The sequence below is a fragment of the Chinchilla lanigera genome, unplaced genomic scaffold (genome assembly GCF_000276665.1).
Source record: "Chinchilla lanigera isolate Chin_1 unplaced genomic scaffold, ChiLan1.0 scaffold00067, whole genome shotgun sequence".
NCBI lineage: Eukaryota > Metazoa > Chordata > Mammalia > Rodentia > Chinchillidae > Chinchilla > Chinchilla lanigera.
In genome coordinates, this window is record NW_004955468.1 from 12076458 (window position 1) to 12100146 (window position 23689).

General features: G+C 40.4%; 1 protein-coding gene across 2 annotated transcripts in view; it reads right to left on the reverse strand.

Moving 5' to 3' along the window:
• Copa (coatomer protein complex, subunit alpha) overlaps positions 1-23689 on the reverse strand; it is a 48107-nt gene that overhangs the window by 13516 nt on the left and 10902 nt on the right. The window contains exons 6-17 of one of the 2 annotated variants that reach the window (XM_005400207.2): positions 23034-23143; positions 17596-17705; positions 14915-15014; positions 13720-13855; positions 12582-12664; positions 10032-10182; positions 8628-8694; positions 5807-5882; positions 3773-3855; positions 2824-2963; positions 2092-2177; positions 1839-1977 (exon numbers count right to left, since the gene is read on the reverse strand). In XM_005400207.2, coding sequence (XP_005400264.1) covers positions 1839-1977; positions 2092-2177; positions 2824-2963; positions 3773-3855; positions 5807-5882; positions 8628-8694; positions 10032-10182; positions 12582-12664; positions 13720-13855; positions 14915-15014; positions 17596-17705; positions 23034-23143 — 1281 coding nt within the window. Of the gene's footprint in view, positions 1-1838; positions 2005-2091; positions 2178-2823; positions 2964-3772; positions 3856-5806; positions 5883-8627; positions 8695-10031; positions 10183-12581; positions 12665-13719; positions 13856-14914; positions 15015-17595; positions 17706-23033; positions 23144-23689 lie in introns of both variants that reach the window. The other variant, XM_005400206.2, reaches the window with a different exon arrangement.

Sequence of the window (23689 nt, forward strand, 5' to 3'; positions counted from 1 at the left end):
AGGCGAACATGAATGGACCTGATTTCCTTTTCTTTTTATACAAACTCATTAAGGGAGTAAAAAAAAAAAAAAAAAATTAAAGGGAAATCCCAAGTCAATCTCACTTATAAACACAAATGAGAAAATCTCAAGCCAAATATGAGCAACCTAAAATTAGGAATATTTGTAAAGGGTAAAATATGACCAAGTTGAGTTTGTATCAGGAATATAATACTGAGTGAACATTAGAAAAAAAATCAGTTGAATTCACATTAGTCAGTGAAAGGAGAAAAATTAAATGATTCTATTAATCCATGCAGAAAAAGTATCTAATATTCAAAATTCATTCAAAATAAAGACTATTAGCAAGCCTGGACGTGGTAGTACACAATTATAATGTCAGCTACAGAGCAGGTGAGGCAGCAGGATCACATGTTCAAGGCCAGCCTGGGCAATTTAGCAAGACTGCATCAGAATAAAATTTTAAGAAAAGAAAAGAAAAAGAGGCTTGAGATGCAGCTCAGTGTTCCATGGGCTCAATCCTCAGTACTGCTCTGGGTGGCCAGAGAAAAGGTACTCAATCTCATCAGGAAAAGACAATAACAAAAAACTACAATGAGATACCCTTACATATCCACCAGATGGGCAAATATAAAAGCATCCTGGAGCCAGTTATTGGTCAAGATGACAAAGAAACTTCATAATGCTTGTAGAAATGAAAATTGGTACAACTACTTTGGAAAGTAGTTTTATATTACCTAGTAAATGGGAAGCTATGCATACTCTATGGTCTAGCAATTCTACTCAGAGTATACACTTTAGAGAAATATATGTATGTGTGTACCAGCAAGCATGTACAAGAATGTTTAAAAGAACACTGCTTCTGATAGCCAATAACTAGAACTCACTCAACTATTCCTCAATTAAAACTGACAATGGCATAATCATATAATGGGATATTATAAAATAAAATACAATACATATATTAGAACCGCAAAGATGAATCTTATAGACAAAGCACAGAGCAAGATACAAAACAATATTGCTAATATGATTTTACTTATATGCAGTTCACAATGAGGCAAAACCAAATACTAAGACACATACTGGGTGGTAAAATGACAAAGAGGTGCACAGAAGAAATTACCATTGAAACCAGAATAACATTAGTTTTGGTTGAAACACACGTGTCTGTGATTAATAAGGGCCACATGATATAGGGCTTCTGGGGTGCTAGAACTGTTCTATTTCTTGACTTCGGTGACAGTTACACAGATATTCACTATATAACGTATTCACTATTGTCTGTATTTATACTTTATGCAATTTTCTGTTCTTTTTTTTTTTGAAACAGGGTCTCGCTATGCAGTTCAGGCTGGTCTTGAGCTCACTTTGTAGCTCAGGTGGGTCTTAAACTCTCAATGATCCTCCTGCCTCAGCCTCCCGAGTACTGGGATTACAGGGAAGTGCTGGGATTACAGGCATGAGCCACTACACCTGGCTTTTTTTTTTTTTTTTTTTTTTTGGTACCAGGAATTGAACTTATGACCTCAAGCTTGCCAGGAAGGTGCTTATGCCGCTGAGCTATATCCCCAGCCCAATTTTCTGTATTTGGGTTCTATTTTATAATTTTAAGAAATTTTTTTAAAAAAAGCAATGCTTTGGTATCTTTTTTTTGGTGCTGGGCATCAAACTCATGACCTTGCACTTGCTAGTCAGCCACTTGAGCTGCTGAGCTATATCCCCAGCCCATGCTCTGATATCCTTAGCACATGTGCCAGACAAGGCTTCTCCATGAAGAAAGCGAGATAGGACAAGAAGCCACCTTCTCCTCCTTGTACCCCAAATGATTTACTTACCCAGTGGTGACAGCATATTTGATGTGGTTGCTTGTGGTATAGATAAATACCCCACTCTCATCCCAGGCCCCACTCTTGACACGAATGTTCTCGTGAATGTTACACAGAGCATCCAGTTTGCGGTTACAGATCACAATGGCTGTAAGAGGCATAGGGCATGAGTGCTCTGTTGGACAGGGGGAGTGCAGTAGACTGGTGGGGTGGGGGAGGGAGAAAAGGGGTATAAAACAGGGCGGATATAATGAAGACCTACCATGTTTGGCCAGTAGTGCCACATGAGACATGTCTGCTGACCAGATAACGTATTTCACCTTGGAAATCTTCACAGATGCCAGCGTCCTGAGATAAGAGAGAGGCGAACATGAATGGACCTGATTTCCTTTTCTTTTTTTTTTTTCCCTCAGTACTGGGAATCAAACTCACGACCTCGTGCTTGCCAGGCAGGCGCTCTGCCGCTGAACTAAATCCCCAGCCCCTTGATTTCCTTTTCTACAACCATGACCTATGTTTTTTCATCCTCAAATGAACATAAATCCTGTCAAAAGTAACACCAAACAAACATACCCTGCCAAGTGTCTCAGTTACTTAAAACATTTTGGCTTACACTGTGCACTTCCCTCTTCTTCAACCCTTGCCCTTCGTCCCCTTGTATTTTTAGGGATTTGCATATATTGACAGTCACCACTGGACTGAAAGCTCCTTTGAGTACATGCACTGTGCTGTTCATCTCTGTGTCCTTTCACGGTAAGGCCCAAGAGCATTCTTTGTGCAGATAAGTACTCTAAAAGAGACAAATACTATAAAAAAGCCCTTTGCTATAATGGCAAGACGGAAGGGAAAAGTGGATGGGAAGAATCTTTTCAAATTACAGTAGAAGAAATGGTCAAGCCACATGGCAAACTTACTTGCCGGGCAGGAGGAGCTCCTACTTTAGTTTACTTCCCCCATCACATGCCTATCAGCTTAGGGGAACTTGTCACGTTACCGTTTCTGCTGCACATCAAAGAGTGTGATGGAATCTGCATCCCGAAGCAGGAGGTTGCCTGTGCCTGCATAGAAGATCTCATCACAGTTGGGCACCTGGACCTTTTTGGTGATCTCATTCTTTAGATTCTTGATCAGAAGCTGAAATGATATTATAGGTGGGGTTAGAAGAAATGTGTAAGATGATGAAAACCAGTGATATTCCTCAGCAATTGTACCTCAGTGATAAACTAAGTATTTTTTTCCCTGCCTAATTCAGTCACCACACTAAGTAGATCATTCCAAGAACTCCTCCACCCACTGTACTAAGTTGACCTTGAACTCACTATGTAGACCAGGCTAGCCTTGAATTTGCAGTGATCCTCTTGCCTCAGCCTCCCAAGTGCTGGTACTGCAGGTGTGTGCCATCATCCCTGGCTTATTTTTCATTTTCACAGGGTCTCACTAAGTTGGCAAGTTGCTAAACTTGCAATCCTCCTGTCTTAGTCTTCCAAACAGCTAGGATGCCATGTGTGTCTTCCCATGTCCTTTGAAACAGTAGTGCTAGGGCTTAAATTTTTGTTAAATGTTTTCATGAAAGAGCTTTGCTTATCTTGTGCTGAACCTGTTACATTTCAAGTACCAATGGAGGTAGTAGGACAAGGAGGGACATCCACTCTTCATCTAGCCTACCCACTTTCTTTTGATGCTGTTTTTGGCTCCTGTAATCAAGAGTGAATTTAGCTTGGTCCTTAAACCCAGAATTGAGTTGTAATATCAACTCAATCAAATCAACTTTAAAACCTTTTCCTCCAGGGGGATTAGAGAAGAGCTAGGGGTAGCAGTAAAGCCAACACAAGACGCTCACAGCTGCCAAGGGAAGAATAAGGGAAAACAGTGCTCTTTATTTTACAACACATAGGCCACTACCAGCGTCCTCAAACTGTTTTCCACTTTTAGTCTTAACTCACCGAATGCATCCGATCTAGAACAGCAAACCTATTTCGAGCAACCCAAACGGCTGTCAGGCCTGAGGACCGTTTCCCTTCAGGAGCTGAGGAGAACAAAACCAAAGGGCGGAAGCGTGTGGTGAGCCACTGGCAGGTGACAGAATCAGGTGCCATGGAACTGCCAGTCTTACTGTCTGCCATCTTGGCTGTGCCAGTTCAGCTGCTTCCTAACTAATTCAGCCATAACCTGAGGCTATTGTTGAGTGACTTTTCCCCATCAGTTCCCTCCAAACTCCAGCCCCCACCTCTGCCAAGCCTCTTTTCTGTAGGCCAAGTGGCTGCATTTCAGCCAATACCATCTACTGGCAGACGGCTGCCCATCTTGGGAGACAGCACACTCCATCAAGCTAACGAGCAGGGCCTCCCTGGCCAAGCTGCGGCACAGCAAGCAGCCTGTCAAACTCTAGGACCTCCTATCTGAACAAGCTGGAGTAGAGACACAGTCCCCTCCCCAGGACGCAGCTGCTCTGCTGCTTTTAACATGCAAATGCAGGCCTCCTAGTAGGGCAGGGTGAGGCAGAGCCCTCCCAACAAATCTTGACAGGCACGCTCCGTATTGGACAGTATTTAGCACCAAGCTGTTGCTCCGTAAATATCAACTGACTGTCCTTACTGCTCTGAAGAGAATTATAAAATGTTCTGCAGTTTTGTGGCTGATTGGAATTTTGAGATGGGCACTCTACTCTCTGAGAAACTTGTAAAGGATGCACTGAGGTAGTCTTTATTATACCAGCAGAAAACTGGACAGAACCTGCTTGCCAGCCTTGCCCTGTTTTGTTCTGGCACCCAGAGAGGCAGCCAATTTATAAAACTAATTATTATCACAACCAATGCTTCCATTTTGGGGCCAGGGAACCACTGTACTCCAGCTTTTGCTTTCTCTTCCTCCTCCTCGAGGTTCATCACTTTACTAATTACAATCCCCTCAAAAGAACAGAGAATAAAAAAGTGGCGACAAAGCAAAGATATTTTAAACTATAATGATTATAAACAGATCTGGAGAAAAAAAGCAAAGGTGTGAGTTGGGAGGGACAGGAATAGCTTCACGGGCTAATTTATAGGAAAGACTTTGATTTATAGATACCAAATATGTATAGGTTTCTCTCTCAGTATGGTCGCATTTAAAAGTCACTGAATGATGATATCCTACTAACCAGGCAGTCAGTAATTGGTCCTTTGGTGTATGATGTAGTAATTGTTGTAAAAGATGGGAGGGATGAGAAAAAAAGGAAGAAAGTGAATCATATTTACAATAATGACCTAGTGGCATTCACAAAAGGGACAGAGCCGGCAAAGTATTTCTCAGGAATACGTGGTAGGGTCTAATGTAGCATCAAAGTATGCTGGTGTAATGGGAAACTGCAGCATAAGCCTCTGACCTGGTAATATCTATAAACCCATTGGACAAAGTACACTGAAGGGGGCATAGTTGGAGTCAAACCCATTCTAGAGTGTTTTGTCAGCAAGTTCTGACAGTAAGGACATCAACAAGGAATGGTGCTGATGAAAGAGGTAGGCAGTGGTCTCAGCTGGATCCTGGGATCCCAGGTGGGGTGTGGGGCTGTTAGCAGCCTCATCTTTCTGACATGCAAGAGGAAGCAAATCCGATCTGGAAATGGATGGAAGAGTATAAATCCCTAGTCCCAGGATGAGACATTGCAAGATTGGAACCACATTTTTAAATAAATGAAACTACCAGGGTGAAAGTCGTATCATCTGACAATAAACTAAGATAACATGCTGTGCTGAAAGAGAAAATGGAGAGTTTCTAATAACCAAATTATAAAATATATATATCTAGCTGGGGTAATAAAATGGAGGAGGAACATGAATATTTCACACCACGGTCGCCTCTGATGCAACTATCAGCAGCACCTGCCAAAAGACATGAGTGATGTGGCCATGGCCTGGGGATGGAATGTGAAAACTTGAAGAGGGGTGGTGAGGGGGTGAGGAGAGCTGGAAGCGGGAGGGGTAGACAAAGAGACGGCCTACCATCAGGATTCTGGGAGTCGGCATCTTTGGGGATGGTGTACAGATCATAGGTACTATTCTCCAAATTGCTGGCTCTCTGAAGAGGAAAAAAGGAAATTAAAATGTTACTGAGAGGTACCCAAGACACCAGTTTATTTGACAGAGAAAACAGTTCCATTATACATACAACCATCGGAAACTATACTTTTGTCACCCTTCACCCAGAGGGTATTTGAATATTTCCACATTAAGAATTATACGGCTTTCGGCTAAACCACTTAGCACTGATGCCATTTTATTTCCTTTATCCTCTAAAGTCACAGATATCATATAAATGAAGGCAAGGATTGCTCTCTGCTCCATAAATTAAAAGACTAAGACCCTAACGTTCTGATGTCCCACCTAAGAATATTTGTCAACTTAAAAGTCTGCTTAAAAGGGAAAAGACATTGAAGATAATTATGAGAACAACTGTATATTATACAGAACTATATGTTAAAGAGGGACCAAGAATAGATATTAAAAGTTATATGGTTTTCATTCATTTACATTTGATCACCAAGGCACTAAAATTAGAATTTTTTTCTGCAAATTTTGTGGAAAGAAACAGAAAAGGCTTTGGCCCTGAAGGCAAATCCTCTGGGAGGAGCTGGCTTTCCATCACCCTTCTACTTTCACACAAAGGGAGGGACCAAGATAAGCACCTCCTTTGCATAAGCACAGAGTTGTAAGTACTCTCTATCACTTTTAATGCTCCAGATCATTTATCTTTTTTTTATTTTAAAGAAAAATAAACAAACATAAAAACAAGCCAAGGGGCTGGGGATTTAGCTCAGCGGCACAGCACCTGCCTGGCAAGCGCAAGGTCGTGAGTTCGATTCCCTGTACCGAGGAAGGAAAAAACAAAACAAAACAAAACAAAACAAAACACGGAGGAGCAAGGACAAAAAGCCAGGTGTGGTGGCACACACCTGTAATCCCAGCACTCTGGAGTTCGAGGCCAGCCTGGGCTACAAAGTCAGCTCAAGGCCAGCCTGAACTGCATAGCAGAGACCCTGTCTCAAAAAAAAACACAACAAAAAAACAAAATTCCAAAACAGTATGATAGGAGGGTAACAATGGTCAACACACTGTTATCGTTATCTTCAAATCAGTTACTTACAGCAGCATTTAGTTGTCCAAACAACATTAGCACAAAGCTATCCCTTCAATGAACTGAGAGAAATCAGCAGCACAACTATCTTTTGTATGTATGTATGTGTATATGTAAATATATACATAAAATTATATGTAATTATTCCTTTTGCTTTTCCCTTCCTTTTTCTCCTTCCCTTATGCCAGTTTCTCTTTCATTTTAAAGTTTCTTCCCATTTTATAATATCTATTATACATTTCGGATCATATTTATTCTTTCAGCTTCTTACACTAGGGAGACAATACGATGTTTACACATTTACGTTTGGTTTATTTCACTTATGAGTATCATCTCCAGCTACATCCATTTACCTATAAAAGTCTCCAGTTTATCCTTCTTTAAGGCTAAGTAATACTCCATCATATGAAAAGATCATATCTTTTTTTATCCATTCCTCAGTTGATGGGCATTTGGGCTGTTTCCAAGAACTAGCTATTACAAATTGTGTTGCTATTAACATAGGTGCACATATATCTGTGGTACTATATTTTTAATTTTTCTGAGAAGATACCTAGAAGAGGAATAGCTATGACATATGGGACCTCCAATCCTAGTTTTTAAGAATCTCCACACTAATTTCCACAGTGGTTGCATTGGCCTGCACTCCCACCAATAGTGGAGAAGAGTTCATTTTTCCCCACAGCCCCTCCAACATTTGTTACTGGTTGATTTCTTTTTTTTTTTGGTCTTTTTAAGACAGGGTCTCCCTATGCAGTTCAGGCTGGTCTTGAGCTCACTTTGTAGCCCATGCTGATCTCGAACTCACCATGATCCTCCTGCCTCAGCCTCCCAAGTGCTGGGATTACAGGCGTGGGCCACCATGCCCGGCTTATTGGTTCATTTCTTGATGATAGCCATTCTTTCTGGGGTGAGATGGTATCTCGGTGCTGTTTTACTTTGCATCTCTTGAATGAACAGTGATGTTGAACATTTTTTCATATATTTATTTGCTATTTGTATTTCTTCATTTGAAAAGTATGTATACATTTCTCATGCACATTTTTGAAAGGGGTCTTTAAATTTGGGAGGTCTGATTTTTTGAGCTTTTTTTTTTTTTTTTTTATCTTTTTGAGACAGGGTCTCGATATGCAGTTCAGGCTGGCCTTGAGCTCACTTTGTAGCCCCAGACTGGTCTTGAACTTGCAATGATCTTCCTGCCTCAGCCTCCTGAGTGTGCCACCACACCCAGCATGAGTTCTTTATAGTAAACCTTTGTCTGAGGAACATCTGGCAAATATTTTTTCCCATACTGTGGGTTGTCTCTTCACTCTGCTGGTGGTTTCTCTTGCTGTGCAAAAGCTCTTTAATAGGATGAGATTGCAGGTGTTGATTCTTTGTGACAGTTCCTGTGCTTTTGGGGTTTTATTCATAAAGTCTTTGCTTACACCAGTGTCTTCATAGATCATTTACCTTGATGCTTCATTAAGTTCAGATGCTGTTAGCATTATGAAAAATCTAAGTCCACAAACTTTGAACATACTCACAACTGAAGCCCACCTAGTGTGAACCTCTGAGTGTTCACTGTAGTAGCTCTTAGGAGTTCACCACTAAAATCTTTGGAGAAGCCAATAGCACTGCTCTTAAGGGTGTAAGAAAGGTATCTATGGAAAATGAGAAGAACCTAGAAGGTATTCATAGGTTACTTACTGTACAGAGTAGGACTGCATTTTCTGCTGGATTGTATGACATATTGAACACTGGAAATTTGGAACCACTGGGGATAGGATCAAGAAAAAGGAGAAAACAAGAAATAGGTATAAGAACAGAAGAACAGAATTACCCCTTCATTTTCTACTTACCAAATCTTTTTTTCTTTTTTCTGGACACAGGGTCTCACCACATAGCCCAGGCTAGGCTTGAACTTGTGGTGATCCTCTTGCCTCAGCCTCCCAAGTGCTTGGATTACAGACATGTGCCACCCCAATCTTTACACATATACCCATTGCGTTTATAATCAGGAATAAAAATAGATAAATACTGCATTTTTTCTTCCTCCTTCCTTTAAGGCAGTGGTATTAAACCTATGACATGTGTGCAACAGCGGGCACACAGAGCCCTCTTTGTTGGCACAGGAACCTAGTTACCCCAGCATCTGAGCATCGGACAATAGTGCACAAAGGGAGGGCAGTGTTGGCATTTTGTGATAAATAAGTGGCACTTGGTCTCTAAAAGGTTCGCCATCACTACATTAAGGCTTTTAACTTACAGTTCAAAAAAAGCAAACACTAGCGGAGTCCTTTTAGTCACCAGAGGCTAGGATTAGCATTCACTGTAGCAAGTTTGATTTTGCTAGTGTATGAATTCCTACACATAATTGCAGTGGACATCACAGAGTAACATGTGATCTGTCTCTGGCTAGCTTCTCTTGTCCCTTGGATTGTTTGTACAAACCCAGCATTTTACTTTAGTGATGCTAGAGGGTGGTTATCAACCCGCTTGCCAGTGTTTGCCCCATGAATGTTTCAGCATACTGATGCAGCTGGCTTTCCAAAAGGACAGTTCTTTTTGCCAGGCATCCCAGAGGTTATCCTCTCTTCAGAATTAAGAGTTTCCAGAGACATATATTCTAGTTTAGGGTTGTATGCATTTTACTGGAAAGCAAAGGAAAAATTACAAAAAACTAACTCTTGTACAAATCTCTGCCATAGTACTTATCACCCTGTACTATAATCATTTAAATTTATCATCCATTATACCATGAGTTCTTCCCTCAAGGCAGAAATGTCAAAAAAAAGAAAGCAAAAAGGCCTATCACCATGTTAGGCTACTCTCTACCAAGGAACTTTCTCTGCTTTGCAAAAGACCTGGAAAACTGTAGCAGTGTAACCTCCTCCAACCCCAGGGTCATCAGGGGAACTCCCAGCCTACTCAGGGCCACCTCCTTATTTACCATGCTAGGGTTTAAACTGAGCAGATTACCCAATGGGGAGGCCACCTATGACTAAGAATGAGATGCAAAAGGCTGTTTAAGAAAAAAAGAATCCTATCTGTAGGTGGTATATCATGGTGACAGCTAAAAGGTTTTAAAAAGAAAAAACAATTCCAACTTACCTCCGCAACTGCATTACGGCTACATCTTTGGAGCTATTGAAATCCAGCTGACGCAAGAATCGGTCCTTGACATAATGCAGCATATTGCCATGAACAGCATAGGCTGGCCGTTCTCGTTCCAGTTTAAATACAATCATGCCACCATCGTGGCCTGGAAGATAAGAGATGAAAGCAAAGAATTAGCTATAGGCAAAAAAGAAAACCAGAACCCAGAACATACAGGATGAGGATTATACAGGTATGCTAAAATCAAAGACAGGACACCTGTTATGTCTGGGTATAGTCTGTCCCTCAAGAGTTTGTGAGTTGGAAGCTTGGTCTTCAGTGTGCAGTGCTGAGGTGGTAGAGTTTCTAAGAGGGGTAGGGAGGGCTAGAGGGACGTGACGAGGCCGTAAGGGTGCTCGTCTGCAGAGTCCTCCCTGGCTTCCTGTCAGGCCAGGTGATCTTCCTCTTGTGTGCACTCCTGCCCTGATGCTATCAGGACACAGCCAACAGGTCCTCGCCAGGGCACAAACAGTTGGGGCCACCAAATCTTGGACTTGCAGCCTCCAAAATGGTGAGCTAAATAAATCTGTTTCCTTTATAAAGTTCTCAATGTCAGGTATTTTTCCTTTCCTTTCTTTTTTTTTTTTTGAAACAGGATCTCTCAAACTCGCTTATGTTGCCCAGACTGGCCTTGAACTCATGACCACCCCACTGGCTCAGCCTTACAGGATTACAGGTGTGCACCACCACACCCAGCTATTGTGTCGAGTATTTTGTTTTAGCAAGAGACTAATACAACACTAAAATGTATTCCCTAGTTTTCAGAATCTTATTCCAGTAATTCTGTATACCCTTTAATACCATATCACACTGCCACATTTAGGCGTGCCCTTCTCTATTCCTCAGTGCTTTGTGGGAACCTCCATTACAATACTTATCACCCTGCACTGTAATCATTTAGGTTCGTCACCTCCACTATACCAGGAGTTCCCTAGAAGCAGTATAATAAGTTCCATGTTCCTTGCAAATAAGAATATAAAGAGTATTTGCTAAAAAAAAAAAAAAAAAAAAAGAATGCTAGTTTTAAAGGCCTCTCTGGTTATATTTTTTAAAAAAATGTTTTGCTTTCTTCCTATGGTATCGCCTATCCCTTAGAAAATCCTGTTCTTGGGGGCTGGGGGTTTAGCTCAGTGGCACAGCGCCTGCCTGGCAAGTGCAAGGTTGTGAGTTCGATTCCCAGTACTGGAAAAAAACAAAAAAAACAAACAAACAAAAAAAGAAAATCCTGTTCTTGTTCTTCTACTGCCTATTCCTCACTCAGAAACTAGTGTCACTTCCCTCACAGAATCGTCCAATGGCTTTCCATTCATTCAGAATAAAATCGTAAGTTCTACCCATGGTCTACATGACAGTGCACTCACTATCTTGCACGGCTGCACTTCCTCACTGTGCTCCCCTTCCCCTGGACTCTGATGTTCGTCTAACATGCTAAGCACTTCTTGTCCAACTACCTGCTTTTCATATTTGCTGTTCCTATTGTCTCATACCCTTTTACATTTTTTTTTTTTCTTTTTGTGGTACCGGGGATTGAAGTTAGGGTCTTCAAAAGGGCTGCATAGGACCAGGGATATAGCTCAGTGGTATAAGTGCCTGCCTGGCAAGTACAAGGCCCTGAGTTCAATTCCCAGTAACACACACACACACACACACACACACACACACAAAGGGCTACAAACCCAGACCTTTCCTTTATTTTGAAACAGAGTCTTGCTAAGTTGCCTGGGCTGGGCTCAAACTTGCAATTCTCCTGCCTCAGCTTCCCAGAATGCTGATATTATAGGCATGCACCACGCTGCCCAGCTCCTTTTCACCCTTGTGAACACTCAATACAAAGTAGCAATCCCCACACTTGTACCTCTCTAACTCCCATATTTTTGTTTAATTTTTCTTCAAAGCACTTTTCACCACACATTTTATACATTTACTGTTTACGGGTCTATCTCCTTTAACTGCAAATAAAAGCCTCATTAGGGCAGGGACTTTGTCTAATGCACTGTTTAAATATGGGCACCCAGAATAGGGTCTGGGACTCAATAAATATTTGTCAAAGAATGAATAAAACTTAACTTCTAGCTTATCAATATGAGACCTCTTTTTTCTTCTTTTATTTTTTAATTTTTATTTTTATTAGTATATGCTTGCAGTACATAATGATTACGTTCATCATGAAGAGTTGATACATGTACATAACACATCTTAATTCTTTTTACATCTCTTCAGGGAGAGAACTCTAAGTGTCCAGTATTAGCCTCTTATGCGCTTCTAGGAGCTAATTTTAAGAACAGACTATGCGGATCTTGATACAGAACAGCAATAAAAGATACTACCCAGGAAGTAAAGTGGGGGGGGGGGCAGAAAAATGTAAACTAAGTGGCTCTGAAAAATTCTACCTTTTTTTGTTACCCTGCTATGCATTTATAGTAGACAAAGTAAAGCAATTATCATTTTCAAAACTTATAAAATTTCAGCTGAAGCAAGAGAAAAAAAAAGACGAACAGCTCTTACCTGCTGCAAAGAGGTTAAGGTTGGGGTGGGCAGCTAGGACCCAGAAACGATCATGGTCCCTGCGGAAGGTCTGAACACCAGTCCTAGGAAAGAAAAACATTAATTTTCTATCTAGGAACAAAAATATTGAATGATAAGCTTGAAAGCTGATTTAAAAAAGTAAATCAAGGAGAGTAAACCACATATCATAATTAAAGATATACAGCTGATATAAATTCTACCAAGGAATAGAGAGGAAACTTTAAAATGACCCTATTATTTTGATATTTCAATGTCTTCCTATTCATCATAATTTTATTTTATTTTATTTTATTTTTTTGTCTTTTTTTGAGACAGGGTCTCGCTATGCAGTTCAGGCTGGCCTTGAGCTCACTTTGTAGCCCAGGCTGGTCTCGAACTCACAACAATCCTCCTGCCTCAGCCTCCCGAGTGCTGGGATTACAGGCATGCAACACCACACCCGGCTTTCATCATAATTTTATACTGTTCTGCTTTCATTATTTCTTCTATAGCTATAGAACTGGGGGAAGGGAGAAGAATGTATTTAAATTTAGAGAAGAAAAAGAATACACACAGTGTTTTGGCTTTGCCTAGCTGTCCCCTCAAGGCCTCATGTGGTCATAGATAGAAACTTTTTCAGAGGTGGCTGGATCTGGAGTACGTGAGGCTGGGATTAATGGTGTATGATTACTAAATCAGTCCACTGATTGGTTTGGCTTGGCACCTGCTCTAAGCCTGGTAGCCTAGGTTGAATATAGAAGGGGCAGAAAGAAGCTGCTTGGACTTGTGGCTCGCTGCTCCTGCCTGCCTGCTTGCTGTGGACCATTTCTCCATTGGATGTCCTCTGCCACACTTGCCTTAGAGCCAGCCGATGATGGACTGAAACTTCTACCAACTATGAGTCAAATAAATCTCTGCTCCTCTAACTTTGGGTGTCAGGTATTTTTGTTTCAGCAATGAGAAACGGTAACTATGACACACACAGATTTCTATTTGATAGATAATACATACTGGATGATCTGATTAATCTACACATTGAAGATTACTATAAGAGATAAAAAGAAATATTCTAAAAAGAAAGAGCAAGAAAGAAAGGGGCTTTCCCCAGGGTTTGATCACACATCAGTAACTCCCTTACCGCTTAGACATATCCCAGACTCGAATGCTCTTGTCTTCAGAATTGCTGAGGATCAACTCTTGGCGAGGATGGAAGACAGCACAAGACACATTGTTGTAATGGCCCCGGCAAGTGTCAACCTCCCATGCCTTTGATTCTGAGGACAAAAAGAATTAAGTCACCGCAAGTCCCTACTGTAACTTTTGGATTTGGGTATGACATTCTCTCAATCAAGTGTTAGACACTACTACAATATACTAAATCAGCAACTCTGTCTAATAGGCAATTTTCTTTTCTTTTTCCTTTTTTCTTCCTTCCTTTTCTTCCTTCCTTCTTTCTGTCTCTCTCTCTTTCATGGTACTGGGGATTGAATCTAGGGCCTCATGCACACTAGGCACACGCTTTACCACTGAACTAACTATACACCCAGCCTCACAATAAGACAATTTTATTTATTGAAATCTCTCTCAATCTCAATCCACTTGCCTCACATATGGTACTGGGGATTGAACCCAAAGCCTTTGCATTGAGCTACATCCTCAGCCATTTTTATTTATTTTGTTGTTGCTCTTGTTTTGAGACAGGGTCTCACTATATATTCCAGGCTGACCTTAAACTTGCTATGTAGCCCTGGCTGGACTCAAACTTATGATCCCTCTGCCTCAGCCTCTTTAGTACTGGGACTGCAGGGATGTACCACCCACATCTGGCTAAATTTCTTAATCTTTACATATGTCTCTGTTCTCTCATTCTGATCCTTATAGCAATTATTATCCTCTACTCCATCATTTTTTATGCTTTTACCCTGTTTTATTTAATCTAATAGCATCTATTGCTAGTGGCCATTTTAGAAGAAAAGTAAACTACTTACAACAGAAACTTTATCTGTTTTGGTCAGCACTGGGTCTGCGGTGTCATACAAAGTAGATGCTCAATACATAGAGAATGTCAAGTGAATGGGTCAATTCTTACCCTTAACTGTGTATATACTACTCAAAATAAGGAAACCATCAAAGAAAAGGGTTAAGCCAGGAATGACCCTGTCTCAAAAAGACAAAAAAAAGGTGGGGAGGCAATTTCTATGCTCCCAAGAGTAGCTTAAGATAATCATCGACAGTAGAAAAATAGGTGTGAAGTACAGCAAATCTGGCTACTTTCCCTTGCTGGCTAACTGTCAACTTCTTAAACACAGTCATATCGTCACTGGTTCACTCACCATTCATGCGCCAGATCTTCACTTGACGGTCATCCGCCCCAGATACAATAAGGGGCATAGTAGGGTGGAAGGCAGCCCAGTTCACGCCACGATCATGACCCTGTTTAAAAATAAAATAAAATAAAAGGTTCTTCTAAGACATCTTTATAATCATTACTTGTTGGGAGCCGCTGGAGTTGGTTGTTGGTCATGTGTCTGAGGGTGGAACAGATCCAGAGTGCCTCAGGCAGTCAAGCTACCTCAGTACTGAAAAAAGTATCCTGCTTGGACAATTACAGTCTTAGTCTTAGTCGCTAGGCAACATTATCTCTCATGATACTACTTTGCAAGTGTATAAAATAAATGCCCCTACTGTTGCAGTCAGTCCTCTTGCTCATCAGGCAAGAGGTAACTCCACCTGACCCTGGCTATGGTCTCTTGTCTTTATTTTCTATATCCTCTAACCATTTTCTTCCGGGGACCACGGAGAGACCACCGACTCCCACAATTACTGAAAGGAAATAAATGAATCATGATGGTGGTTATACAAGATCTTCTATTTATCTTTATATACAAAGACTCAAGGGAAAATGGCACTGTAAAGTTTTAAACATTAGAAGGGCCATGCCAATCTATCCAATTACCTTCAAATTCTCATGGGAATTCCCAAGTATTTCTACCTCCCCATTCACCTTCGCTTGCACTTAAGATAGTCTGCCCAGTTTTTGACTTATCTACTTTTATCTTCTCTCTCCAGCTAGTTATTAACATCTCAGGAATAAAAATCTATTTTATAACCATGCAGAAATTCTCAGTGTGGTCTGGAAACCCTTGGAAGATCACAGAGCTCCTTTAAGGAAGTATGTGAGATCAAAACTATTTTCATCGGCCTGGGCTACAAAGTGAGTTTAAGGACAGCCTGTCTCAAAAAGACAAAAAAACCCCAAGAACCAAAAAAAAAAAACCACACACACACACACACAAAAAAAGTATTTTCTAAATAACGCCCATTTTACTTGCTTTCTCATTCTTCTTATCTGTCAAATGTACAGTGGAATTTTCCAGCGCTATGGGAAGGCTGACATCATTGCTCGGATGGCTAATGGAAGGGGTGCTAAAACAGTTCAGATTTTAGGCTGGGGGTATAGTTCAGGGATGCAGCATGTGCTTAGCATATCCAAGGGTCTGCATCAAATAAATAAATAAATAAATAAATAAATACGTTTCTGTTTTAATGTCAAATATGACTAAAATTAACCCACATAAACAAAACCTCCTTGGGGTCCTCAATAAATTATAAGGGTATAAACAGATCCTCCACAGTTCAAGCGCTGATTTTAAGATACCTCCGCCTCACAGGATGCTGTGAAAGAGCAACCACTGTTGCCAGGTTAGGGATGAAAGCTCTGAGGCTCACCGTCATCTGGTCAAGGTGGATAAACAGGGATGTGGACATGACTTCTGACAGGAGCCCGAGGTCTCAGTGGAGGTGATCACACAGCCCTGCAGGCTGAGGGCTGGAGACTGCACAACACGTCTCCAGCTCTGACGGGCGAGGGGAGACCTCCAGAGAGCATTTCATTCCCTCAGGACCACAGAACTGCTACTCTTCCTCGGAGACCTTACTTTAGGGAGAGGGAGGAAAACACCTTCTTCTGCCTCAGGCATACCTGCTAAGCCAAAGCAGCCAAAACAGGCTGTGTGACAACTGCCTCGCACCCCCACAAGGGTGCCAGTCTGTGCTTAGTAAACTCCATGGAAGGACCCTGAAACAATAGAACCCTGCAAACCACGTGGTAATTCTTAACTCTCTAGTAGCCACATTATAAAAGTAAAAGATTAAATTGTATATTTTATGTAAACCAATATATCCAAAATATCAGCAGCAAGGTATGTAATAAAAAAAAAAGATAGCCTAAACCTATTTATATTAGTTGTACTCCAACGTATGATAGAATCATGACTAAGATTTTGATTTAGAAGTATTTTTGAGGTATTATGCTGTGATTAAGAGCACCTGGGTTCTGGAGTCAACAAGAGCAAGTTAAAAATCTTAGTTTTTCCATTTACTAGGTATACGTAGAATTTGCTATTTACTTTCTCTAATTCTAATTTTTTCATCTGTAAAATCAAGTTAACAATATATATTTCAGTGAACAGCTGTGAGGATTAAAGTAGATACTTTGCTTTTAGAAAAAATTAGTTTCTTTCCCTTACGTTTTCTATTTTCCCACCATGAACAAGTTACTTACACATGGTTGGCTTAGGGTAACTTAGACTAACTTTCTTTCTGCTGCCTCCTTACAGGAGGCTTGAGAAAAGGCTCTGCTTTGGGATGGTGATGGAGCCTATGCCCAGCTTTCTTCCGTCTTCATAACGGATTCATAAGATGACATGATTCTCCCCCAGGTGACCAGTAAGCTTCATTTCTCTGTTGGCTCACTTGCAATTCAATTCCCCGTGCCTAACACCTAATACACAAGTTGTTAAAGCAATGAAAAAATGCCAGGCATGGTGGTGCACACCTGTAATCCCAGCACCCAGGAGGCTGAAGCAGGAGAATCTCTGCCAGCCTTGGCTCCACAGAGAGTTCAAGGCCAGTCTGAACTACATAGTGAGACCCTATCTCAAAAAACAACAAACAAACAAACAAAAATCAAAAAGGAATGAATAAAATGAATGGCATAGAGATAAGTAAGTACCTCCAGAACATGCTTCACCACCGCATCCGTAGTTCCGAACAGATCAACCCCAGTTATTCCTCTCACATCTGACTCCACTGCGCCAGGAGACAAGTTTTTTTTCCTTAGGCCTTAGAAGGAGTAAGGAGGGGGATGGAAGATGCAAACGTTATCAAAAAGCACAGTACCAGGTTCACGGACAGACTAACATCAGAGAGAAAAAGGAAGTTAGAGACTGAAGAAAGAAAAGATTGAAGAGCTTCTACCTATTTACAGAAATGTTCAAAATTCCAAAGTACATTCAGTGTCTCCTCTTCTGTTCCCTCAACGCTCACCATACCCACTACTGGGATTTCTCTCGAGAGGAGGCCAACCAGCATTTCTGACAGAGCTACCTTCCTCACAAATCTCACCTTCAGAGCTGTCTATTTCAGGGACTGCTCACCCTCAATTCTTCAATATTCTTGAAATGTGGCCTTAAATGGTAAAAATTCAGTTTCTACTTTCAACTTCATGAAATCTGTAACAACTTTTTTCCCACTAGCTCAAAAAATTTTAAAGAAAAGCGCCTGCCTGGCAAGCGCAAGGTCATGAGTTCGGTTCCCGGTACCGGAGGAAAAAAACCAAAAAAAAAAAAAAAAAAAAAAAAAATTTTAAAGAAAAGCCATGTAGGGAGGCCATACCTCAGTGTCTCTCAAACTGGAGGCTCTGAGGCAACTTATGGGGAAGCTCCAAACAGATCACAGAAACAAGTTAGCCCTATTTAGGACAAAACAGCTCTTTGTCTGGAGATTAATACAGGATTCTATAAAAGAGATAACTATACAAAAAATGTATCATACCACCTACTTGACACTGTAGCAGGGCATGAGACAATGACCACTGTCATATCCTTTTAAGTTCTTGCTTAAAAGTTTGGTTACAGATCTGAATATACATATTTTACCAGTAAAGCCTCTGTTTGCTGTCTTCACTGAAAGAAAGTAGCCCAAAATATGAAAACAAAAGCCAAATGTAGAAGACCCACACTTATGGCTCATCTATACCCATCTTTAAAAGCTGAGTGCCTATTTATGCTACAATCAGAGCCAGAGTTATAATAAAAATACAACTACATTTGAGAAGCATTTGGCAATTTTTAAAGCACTCCAACAATATGTTACATGTTGTTACAATATGTTACAAAAATCAAAAAGGAATGAATAAAATGAATGGCATATCATGATTCTGTCATGGAATAATGACAGATTCCAATAACAATCCCTTTACACAAGCAGACACAACTGCACAAGTCTATAGATAAGAACACAGTTGGGACTAAAATTTCCTCTTGTAAAGCATAGGAAGGGATGGAAAATGAAATTACCTAGCATTTACAAGATAAAAGAGGGGCTGAGGATTTAGCTCAGCAGCACAGCGTCTGCCTGGCAAGCGCGAGGTTGTGAGTTCGATTCCCGGTACCGGGGGTGGGGGTGGGGGCAAAAAAAAGAGAATAATCTATAATAGAGGAAAAATAAAACCTACCATTAAAAATAAAATCTAAGTAGTTTCAATCTAAAGTATGGCATCTGCAGGAAACTATGAAAACTTAAGTTTAATGGCTATATACACTCTTCATTTTAAAATCGCAACATATACACTCTGTTCAGCGTTAGAGATGCAAGAACTTAAGTGATCATGACAGTTTTAATTATGCTTTCCCCTGTTTAAGAAAAGCATTTACTCAACAGGTAAAAAGACATAAAGTGGATGCTTTAAAAAAAAATGCACTCTCCCAAGGCTTCATAAATACATTATTACAAGGATGCCTCCTTTCACTTATTTCACTTTTCCCTTTAATAGGATCTGTCAACTTTTTCTAATGAGCCTGGTGTATGAAACGGATTCAAAGAAAGATACAAAGACAGACAGCTGTGAGGAACTTCACCTCCAATAAGCTTCAACAAACACATTAGAAGGAAAGCTGTATGACAGAATGGAAGCCTTTGTTGCACTTGCGTGTAATGATCCACGAACAGGGGAAGGGTGAAAAAGACAGATGAATAGTGACAGGCAGTGAAAAGATACTTAGAGAAGAAGTATTTGAGCCTTCGACAAGCCACTCACTGGACTGCACGACAGATGGAAAATTTCTGCAGCAGCTACCCAAATCCAGAGGGAGAAGAGAACACTCTCAGAATGGACCAGTTTATGCATGCCTCCCAGTGGGAACCAGGGGGAGCAGGAGAGAGGGATGAGGACAAGAGTTGGCAGCATATTAATACTTTTTAGTAGTCATTTCAAAGATTGAGCCTACATTACATGGGCTTGACATGCAAAGATGAAGCATGTTAAAAGAATTTGTCAGTTTACTTGGAAGATAAGCTTAAAAAAGTAGCCTATCTTTACATTTAGGCTGTAAATATATTCCTTTTTAAAAACAAACAGATTTTCTAAGCTAATGCAAAAGACTCAGGTTATGTTGAGCCCCAAAGGACTCACAATTCTTGTTGGAGAAGTATCAAGAGATGGTTTTTCCTTAAATATTTCTACATTCCCTTTGTGCTTATCTACTAGCTCAGAGAGTGTCCCTTTCTAAAAGAGATAGTCAAAAGGATCAGGATTTTCACCAGTCCTTTTATATTTAGAAGTGTTCAGTCTCAGAACTAACATCTCTCTCTTGGAAATATCAGCTCTGGTCCCTAAATGATCCAAAAGCTAATCTCTCTTCCTATGTTCAGACTTATATGAACCAAAGTCAAAAAGAATTCTGATGAAAAGCATGCCTATTTTTAGAAAAGGAAAGAATAAGTGGCACATTCTAATCCAAAAGCTCCTTCTACTTGGTTAAATACCAAAGCATCTCTTTCCACTCTGGTTAAGGGATTATTTGAAGTCAAGAGAGTTGAGGATAGAGAAAAACACTTAGAATAATAAAGAAAGCAATAATATTAGTATAGCACATTAGCAAAAAACTCTATCACATATATAGCAATTATAGTATTACTATATAGTAATCCATGCAAATTCACACATTCAAGAGCACATATAAACCCTACTGAGATTACATTTTCTCCCTCTCTCCTCTGATCTAGGCCCTTCATTTTGATGCAAAATGTTTTCTGCCCTCAAAAGGTAAAGAGAGGTATTTCTTGCCTTGGGCATTTAGGGATCACCAATGAGAATCCAATCATCTGACTGCTCCAAATTGCTTTAGCTAGACCACAGGCAACACACTGCACTAGCATCAGGTGGCACAAACAGTATTGTTAGAATGGAGCAGTATAAGCCCTTATCAACCCAGTGTTCTGGGAAAGAATTAAGCCTTAATGCCTAAGGCCAGCAGTTGAGGTACACAACGAAGTCATTTCTTTATGATCTAGGATGGTACTGGCCACATACCAGTCCCAGAAGCACTGAGAAAATAGTTAACAGAAAATATTTTTGATAGCACTTATTTTCTCACAGAATTTGGGTTGGGAGACACTATTATAAATGACTGTTCCTCATTGGCTAGAACAGCATAAACTAGAATTTAACAGCAGCAGGTTCCTATATCCTGAGACAGAGAGGGAGCTCTGAATGTGTGCACAGTCAAAAACTACAGAGAGCCATAGTTAGGTTACTGGATGAGCGAGTGCCAAGCTCCCTGGAAGAATACTGGCAGTGATGAGAGGGCACAGGCTCAAAGTGCCTTGTGCCCAGCTCTTCCTGTTGGCATGGCTGGTCACATCTGGGTGTACTTCAAAAAGCCTAGTCAGTCTGACGAAAAACTGCAATGGCAAAGCCCTAGAGGAAGGAATACAATTGCCCTATTTCCAGTATAATCTTGTTTACAGCACTCCCTTCTAATTCTGAGCTTCTGAAAACTGCAAAGACAGCATGATCTAGAGGTTCTGTTCTCCAACTGTACCCCCTCGCTTTGACTTGTTTCTATGCTATGTGAATCTTAAATAACTACTATTGTAACATTCCAAATATTATATCCTGTAATCCAAATTTTCCACTTGCTTTTCATTAATGGCTTGTAAAAGTAGCAAATACCATATTGCCTCAGCCCACCATGCCCTAAGGGAGTTGGATAACTTATCACCTGAGCCCTACAATGCAAAAGGATGACTCCTTTGTTGCCACAAAGAACCAGGCAAAGACCTAGAAAGGACCCTTCCTTTTATAGGACAAAACAGTACTGTCATCTCATCACTGACTTTTCAGAGAACTTAATCTCCAAGAATTTCGAAGGCAACAAATAGAGAACAGCACATGATAAGCAAACGCGTCACTGGGCAGAGACACAGCATTTAAGTCTCCCTTGCCTATTCTGGCACAAAGCTCTTCCATTCACCTCACAGGTACAGTCTTTTCCCAGCATTAAAATTCGCTGGCTCTCAATTTATTACATCTCCTCTATATAGCACTGACTATTTAAATCCTTTCTCAAAATCATAATATGAAAATGATCCAAGGAGGAATTATCTCCATGATCTAAAATCTATAACTAAGGGCTGGTGTAGTGGCGTATGCCTGTGATCCCAGCACTTGGGAGGCTGAGGCAGGAGCATCACTGAGTTCGAGGTCAGCCTAGGCTATATAGTGAGTTCAAGGCAGTCTGAACTACATAGTGAGACCCCGTCTCAAAAAAAAAACAAAACCAAAAAAAACCCCCAAACCTCCCTCAAAAACAGAAAACTATAAATTATTTAATTTCTGGTCCTAGAAGTCTGTCTATTAAAAGGTATTCTGCACATAAGTCACCAATTCACCTCTACCCTATGTTCCTACACTAAAAAAATCTGGTACTGCAGAAGAACTTTTGTATTTCTAAATAAGGCAATAAGATCAAGAGTCCTGTTTCCCTGCATTAATCTATTTTCAAAATTTCTTTTGTTTTTAAATCCAAGGTGCATTTTTCTTATTTGAGTGCAAATCTTAATTCCTTTTTTTTCTTCTTTTCTTTTCTGAGACAGGTTATCACTATGCAGTTCAGGCTGGCCTCAAATTTGTGCTCCTGACTCAGCCTCCTGAGTGCTGGGATCAGAGAAGCATGCCAGCACGGTCAGCTTGGAAAACTTAATTCTTTTTATTGTTTCGGTGGAGTTTTGTGGTACTGGGAATCGAACTAAGAACCCTGTGCTTGCCAGGCAGGCACTTGTGTGGTTGAGCTATTTCCCTATCCCTAAAGCTTAATTCTTAATCAAATTCCCTAAGGGTATATAGATATTTTAACTAAAACTATGACAAAAATTAAATTTATTCAAATCAAATTAATTTTTTCTAGAGGAACCAATATTCACAGAAAATATTTCTGATATGAAGTACCATCAAAAAGAGATTCAATGCCCTCAGAAACAAAGATGCTATTACATGGGACAGAGTAGTTTTAACATTTTCTGTTCTAAACCAACTATCCTGACAAGTTTAAGCAATTGCAGTTTTGCGTCAGACGTGACAAGGTTGTCCCCTGAACTTGGGCAGCTCACCAGAAATATCCCAAACTCGCACAGTCTGGTCCAAGCTGGCTGATACAACCAGGTCTTCGGAGGGGTGGAACTGAGCACACATCACATAATGATTGTGCCCCGTTAACACACTGTAAGGAAAAAAAAAAAGACAATACTAAATTAGAAGTCAGAGTCAATAGATCCTAAGCTAAACACCTTTCCATAGTTGGTTATCCAATTATACTTTTAAAGATAGGCAAAGGTAGATCAGTTAACAATTTTCAAAAATAAGCAAGGCCACTTGTTTTAATAATAACTTTTTAACACTGATAAAGCATACTTCCCTGGATCCCAGTTCAGTAGAGGGACAAATTATTCTTTTTTTTTTTTGTTTTCTTTTTCAGGGACTGGGAATTGAATTCATGACACTGCGCTTGCCAGGCAGGCACTGTGCCACTGAGCTAAATTCCCAGACCCGGGACAAATTATTCTTTGTTTTATGGGTTTTTTTTTTTCATTTTTCTTCCGGTACCAGGAATCAAACTCACGACCTTGCACTTGCCAGGCAGGTGCTTTGCCACTGAGCTAAATCCCCAGCCCCTTGGGACAAATTATTCTTAAAGAAGTTTATTACTCAGTCAGCCCCAGATAGTAGAAAAAAAAGCTACAAAAAATGGCTTTTGCTCCAGATAGCT